General features: G+C 35.7%; 1 protein-coding gene across 2 annotated transcripts in view; it reads right to left on the bottom strand.

Moving 5' to 3' along the window:
• Nucleotides 1–7127, bottom strand: part of NSUN3 (NOP2/Sun RNA methyltransferase family member 3) — a 34854-nt gene that overhangs the window by 22221 nt on the left and 5506 nt on the right. The window contains exon 2 of one of the 2 annotated variants that reach the window (XM_019528672.1): nt 6384–6493. In XM_019528672.1, coding sequence (XP_019384217.1) covers nt 6384–6493 — 110 coding nt within the window. Of the gene's footprint in view, nt 1–6383; nt 6866–7127 lie in introns of those variants that run through there. The other variant, XM_019528671.1, reaches the window with a different exon arrangement.

The raw sequence follows: 7127 nt of genomic DNA, 5'->3' as shown, positions 1-7127 counted from the left end.
ATATATATTTCATACAGTGGGAGGCAAAATTAATTTTCTGTAACATGATACACTTCTCATTTCAAAGAGTAAAAAAGAACCAAGAGCCAACAGCTAGGATTTTTTGCACACATTAAATCACAGCATTTTAAGTGCATTCTAGAGGTATAGTCTGCTTACACAGCTTAATTATATACTGTGCCATAAACTATAGCCTCCTCTGATTTTAAATGCATTACTTTTCAATGTCATAAGACACCCTGCCTTTTTTTCTTGCTTCAAGAGGAAAGGCTAAGTAAGAGTACTCGATTTTCCATAATCATTTTTCTATACAAGAATGCAGCAGTTCCTGGCCCCTGGTGTAGTGCTCATTTTATCACAAGGTCCTTAGAGTATCATCTCCTGTAACTTTCCACCAGGAAAATACGTAGCTTTACTTTCTACTACATCAACATTTTCCAAAGGTTACCTGTTGCAACCACACAGAAGTTGCATGAATTTTCTTTAAACAACCTATCCAATCTAATTCAAAATTAACCTTTCACTCGGTTCTTCCACACCAACATTTCCTGAATTAATAATCTTTTTGTTACACAAACTTTCCTTTATAGGTGGCTATTAGAAATAAATAGCTATTTTATTCCAACCAAATCTTGTCAGAGAGTAAAAGGTCTCTGCTTAGGATCAAAATACTAATCAGGATTTAAAATACCCTTTTTAAAATAAGTGTGTTTTTTCTTTTTGAAAAATACTGTTTGCTGACTTCACCTCTAGACTTTCTTTTTAAAAATCAGGGCTTCTAAACGCATGTATTTTGGGAGAATTTAGACTGCAGAATTGACTATCCTGATTCACACAGAGAAAGTAATCCATAAAGACTATGAAGTGCTTCTGCACCAGAAATACATTTAACAGCAGATACAAGTGCTTCCAAACAAGCATATTTAAAACCAGTATCAATTACAACCTTCCTTTTAAAAGCTTTTAAAGAAAAAAAAAAAAAGTTAAAAAACAGAGAGATTTTCAGTACTGAAGATTAAACTATGTTCAAAAGTCTGTTTCTTTCTTGGGTCCCCCATCATCTTCTACATCTGTTAAACACATACACAGTGTTCCTTCTTTGTTGTTTTCAAGGTTTTGACTAAGCAGCAAGGAGAGGAACAAAAGGGTATTAGAACAGTGTTTAAGAATAAAGCATTTGGTAATCAGCCCAGGACTTATCCTCAAACACTCTTCAACAGTAGCACATCATAAGTTGGGTCCTACCTACACCGTATTAGAAAAAGATATTGGAATTGTATTTTTACTATCCTGTCAGGTTAAAAAAAAGTTCTTTACTATGCAGTGTTACTGGACTATTTTGCAGCTAGTGTCTCGTGTAGATGCACCCAGTGTGTACAACAGAAAGGGCCAACATTGGGCTCAAGACAGAAAGGAACAATATTCTGTGGAATGTAGAACAATATGATTTCAACACCTGGAAAATGGAATACAATATTGCCATAGCTGTAGCTTGCAAAAAAGACCCTATTTAGGAATACTTTCAAGAAATTCCTGCATCACGGGGCAAAGGAGGACCACGCACCAAACATAAACAGTGCAACAAAGATATGCAAGGCCTGGTAGCCTGAATGAAGCAATGTCATGAAAAATGCTTCTCAGAAGGCAATGAATGTGTCTGAGCCACCTGGATCAACTGGTTATTGAACTTAGTATTTTGAAAACATTCTTATGGATTGCTTACCAATACTAGTAAATAATATGAATTTTAAAATGTTTATTACAAATCAAGTGGATGTGCTAGCTTGTGGGAGTATTTGTCAATTATACATTTTTAATATTACACCTGCACTCCTGAAATGACTTTTATTGTTCAGTGTAAACAAATATACAAGTCCTAGGTAAAGCAATCCTGTGAGAAAAAGTTTCAGTATGCATGTATTCATTTTAAATAAAAATGTAAACATTTTTCCCTACAGTTTCGTATTAATTTAAAAAAGTGTTTAAAAAGAAGATAACCTTCATAAGTTTAATAGTTTTCCTGTAGAACTGGGTTTGGAAAAATTATATAATTTAAACACTGATTAAAAATATCTGCTGTATGAGGGACCTTTAATTTGCAGCCACATTTTATGTAAATGCACTGAGTGCATTTTAAGTAATGCACAAGTGACTTTTCAAGCATTTTCTTCCAGGGTCCAGCTTGGATATAAGAAATTGTGAACATCAATCATCTGCAAATGTCTACAACTTCAGAATCATATACTGGTACCACCAGCAGTACTGAAACTAGTTATGCCTCAGACAGTGAATTACTTGTTTCCAAAAGAGATCTTCTTCATTATCAAGTAAAACTATGGATGAATTCATAATCTGGACCAGCAAAGTCCAGCAAGACAACATAAAATGAGAAGATCACTCTATTCACTTATGCAACAAATTCTTCCTTTCATCTTGTTCACAACAGACACTTCACTGATATGTTTCAATCATTATGACCAGATTATACTCCACCCAGCAGAACAGATATTGCTGAAGGCTTTTGGATCCAGTGTATGACAGAGAAATTGAACAGTGGGGAAAAAAACATCAAAGGAAAAAGTATTCATTTGAGTCTTGATGGATGTACACAATGTACACAATGATCCAGTAATATGTGCTTGCGTGACAACAGAAGACATAATTGGGTTTTTTTTCACAGAAACAATGGATAGAACAGGAAAATGTCCATATTGCCAAGTATTTAAAAGAAGTAGCAGTAAAAGCTACATAACAAACCGTGAACAAAAATTCAAGCATTGTGCGCATAGTTTTGTCACAGACGAAGAAAGAAACTTAGAAGACAATGAAGCAAACCTGAAACTTATTAACATATGGGTGCAATGCTCATTTGATGAATCTTTTTGCCAAAGGTTTAAGTACTCCAGAAATAAAGGAAAATGTTAAAATTGCAAGGTACTTCCATAACAACCACCAGTTTACTTCAGCTTCACAGAAGAGAGCTGGGGGATCCAAGCTAATTCTCCCCCAGGAAGTACAATGGAATTCAGTGGTTGACTGCTTCAAGCTATTAAGAACTGCTCTATTTTGATGACCATCTGTGAAAACTGACAAAATTGATGGAAGTATCACATCTAACTCAATCAACGCTAGACTAAAGAGAAATGTAGAAGATATCCTGAATACACTAAAGCCTATTTCCATAGCCTTGGACAAATTACAGAAAGACTGCTAATGTGTTGTGGATGCTGCTGAAATTTGGAACACACTTCAAAAAACACCTAACAGCAAAGCTAAACTGCAGGCAGTAAAGAGGCAGATGGATCAAACACTTACTCCACTTCATTTTCTTGCCAGTATTTCTAACACAATGTACCAGGGTAGATGCCTACCTGCTGAAGAAGAAAACGCTGCAAATGCTGCCATGACATGGACATCTACTAATCACCCAGCAATCATACCAAACATTATAAATTTCAGGGCTAGAGAAGAACCGTTCAAGCAGTACATGTTTGCTGTGGATGTTTTAAAGAAAAAGTCATACCACTGAACTGCTGAAAGTCACTAGTAAAGCACCAGGAACTAGAATCTGTTGTAGTGCTAAGCTAGCTTTTACCCACAGTAGCCTCTTCTGAAAGTGCAAACAAAATATTTTCTTCATTTGGACTGGTTTACTCAGAGCTGAGAAATTGATTAGAAGTTGAAAAAGCAGAAAAGCTTGTTTTTATTTTCCAGTCCATGAATAAAAAGGGGGAGAAAGATTATATTTATGCGTTCCAAACACTTGAAAGGGGGTAAACATTTTCAAAACAGCCTAGGTAAACAAAAATGAAAATGACTCTCTCATTATAAAGGGAATTAGGTAGGCAGGCACTTAACCTCAAATGACTAAAATCCGTAGGTGAAAGAAAATTTTCCCCGCGATGACCGTGAAATAATTGGTTTAATTCACTAACCACAGTTCATACTTCTAATACAGTAACAGTTGATACTAGTGTTTAATAAATTAGTTAGTTGTAAATAAGCACCATGTTTTAATTTAAAAAAAAGCTTTGATATCTAAAATATTATTTTGTTTAATAAGTTTGAAGTGCTGCTTTTAAGCGTTTAATTAAAGTTTCCACCTTAATGTAGCTTGATACAAACATGAGCAAAAAGTTAGTGAATAAGAAATATATATTTTACCATTTTACAGCATACTAAAATGTAAGATTTCTAACAATCCAAATATGTTAAGCTACATATATGGCTGAACATACATCTACACAATTTTGTATCTATCTATATATAGCTTGTGTATACGTATATATACACACATGGCTGAAAAAGACAAAAGCACCCCAAGGTTGCGGGAGCCGAGGGCTCCACACTCCAGCCTTTGGAACCTGCTTCTTGCTGATGCAGGACTAGCCCAGGATCAGGCTCCCTCTACATCAACAATAAGACACGATTGAGTCTACTGTACAAACCCACAATTCCACCTCCTGCCATATACATGTGGTATCTAATCACGCCTTTACCTGCATGTGTAGAGTGGACCAAAGGAAGCAAATCAAGAAGAAGAGAGAGTAAAATAAATATTTCTCTTTCTCTACTTGTACCCAAGTGTTATACAAGATAAACATTTGCTTGGTATATTTTTCTTTGATCGCAAAATAAAAAACTGTAACAGCTATTCTTAGAAATATTCCCTTTTAAAGTTTTTTTTCCATCTTAGAAGTTTCTTTCGACGGCCCAGACAACACAAGCTGATGAAGCCAAGCTACTGAAGGCTACAACTAACATTTTTCTATTCACATAACTTTCTGTGGTTTCCTTAAACGCTTAAATGAGTTAAGGAGAGGGTATTCAGCTTTTACCTTAAGCTCCTCAGGCAAGTTTTTTATTTTTCAGTTTATCATCCAAAGTCTAGCATCCGTATAGAAGAAAAGCCAAAACAGGAACCTCAAGTATCTCTGTCCTTTTCTGCTACCACTAAAACTCTCTTGGCAAGTACTGTAAGAACTAATTAAGTAGAAATTACTCTTTCATCAAGTCACTCTCCTAAATAAACCAACAAAGTAATTATTAATTAAAAATAGTAAAGCAGGGTTTGTTTTAGGACATGTGTCAAATGGGACAAGTATTCAGACCCACAGAAGTAGAGAAGCCCATGCTCTGAAGTCATGTCACCCTGGCATCTCTCCATGCACACTGAATTGTTTCGATCTTTCCTGAACATTCATGTGTTTAAAATAATGAAATAGGCTTTTCAGAAAGAAAATTACTTGTCTGAGACTGATGAGAAATTTTCTGTCACTTTCTACACACCTGCAAAACACTTTTTTCTTTTTTTCATTTTCTTCATTCTCTCTTTCTGCTTCTCAAAGCAGCCATTCTTTTGGACCTAGTTCACTTCTCTGCTGAGCTACATACAGTGAGTTCATTTGGGAATCAGAAAATTGCCCACTATGCAGGTTGAGCAGTTAATGCTATTAAACCATAACAATTACAGTCAGTGCTTCACTATTTGCAGGCCTGAAAACAACTTGGTCCTGTTTATTTCAAGGTTGTTATTAGAGGCAATGTACTTTGAGTTAAGAAGCCTTAATGGTTTGTGACTAGGTTTTTCTCATATGAATTAGCAGGTACACTAACATCAATATCAGCAGGATCTGGCAAATGACTAGCATTATTTGCACAAATCTAAACACCCCTAGGTGCCCTTTTTGGTAGCATCTGCAATTGCCATATAAATGATTTGGATCTTGCCCACATGAGAAACCTACACTAATTTTAATACCAGTAAATCAGGTCTCAACCAAAACACACCTATTTGGAGATACATAATTTGGTTTATTTTAAACCAATACTTAATCTGATCTATATCAACTAAAATGAACTAAATTGTCAATGAAAATAAACAAATTAACATGACCACATGAGGGTTTGTGCTAGTTCAACTGAAATGGATCAAAAAATATTAAATTGAATCAGTGCAAATATTTTGCATAACAAGCTATTTATTTATGCAAATTCAGCTTCTTCCAACAAAAATCAGTCCGATGCATTTTGTCCCATCTCTTTCTTGTCTCTCCCTATGCAGCTTTATAGGGCTGTAGCATAAATGTCTTAAGTAAAGCACTAAAAGTAAAAATGGCACTGCAATGGCCACAACTTGAATAATGCAGAACTAAAGCTAGTGAAAAACTAAATACTTTCAAGCTAGGTTCATCAAATCTCTAAATACAGACTGCTTACATTACATTCTAGTTAATTGTCTGGCGTTAACTCATCTATCGTTCCATGGTGCTATACTAGTTTTAAAATGAAAATTAAGGTTCTTGTTTACATTTGTTTGCATTCTACGTGTCTCTCATTATAACTATTTTAGGAAGTACTGAAAATCATATTTAAAAAGTGACCTGATTCTGATCCACGCATCTCCCAATTCCTTTGTGTACTGCTCTTCAAAATGATCCAGAACAACTTGGCATATCTGCTTTTGAGGCTTCCCTTTGGATTTATTTTCCAGCTTAAGAGGAGGGAGAGAAGGGGAAAAAAGTGCATCAGGAAAAACCATTAGTCAAAGATCTTCATAGATTGATACAAACCTTAAAAACCCATTTGTACATATTAACAGTGATGTTAGGATCCCCACTTTTCATTTTCTGGAGCACATTATGCATGTTTATGGGACCAGCAATAGTTGTTTTAATGCCATTAATAAAATAAGAAGAGCAAATGCATACTCTTCTTCCACTGGTGAACAAGTCATCCAAACTGTATTCTTATGACACACCTTCCTCCCAGATGCCAAGCAAGTAAAGTGGCTCCTTGGGCCCCAGAATACCAGAAGCAAAATAAGCAAAGCATGATTATGGAAGTCTTGCCAGGGTGATGGATGTTTCCAGAAAACCATCACCCCGGCATGGCCTATGATGTACCCAGTAGATGAAAATTCGTTTGTATTCTTGGATTTGGAGTACAGCTATAAAGGGTTACAGTAGCAAATTCAATCTAAGAGCAAAGACGAGCTGAATTCATTCAATAGTTTTATGTTTTCACTTTTACCTAAAGGCAATTCCTACCATCTCTGTGAGGGAGCGGGCCCTAGGGGCGGCCGTGAAACTCCCTAGCGCCCCTCACCGTCACGTTAGGGCGAACGT

Source organism: Crocodylus porosus, unplaced genomic scaffold, assembly GCF_001723895.1.
Source record: "Crocodylus porosus isolate Cpor-Errol unplaced genomic scaffold, CroPor_comp1, whole genome shotgun sequence".
Classification (NCBI taxonomy): domain Eukaryota; kingdom Metazoa; phylum Chordata; order Crocodylia; family Crocodylidae; genus Crocodylus; species Crocodylus porosus.
The sequence above is the reverse complement of the archived record's forward strand: the minus strand, read 5'-3'. Positions and strand labels throughout refer to the sequence as shown.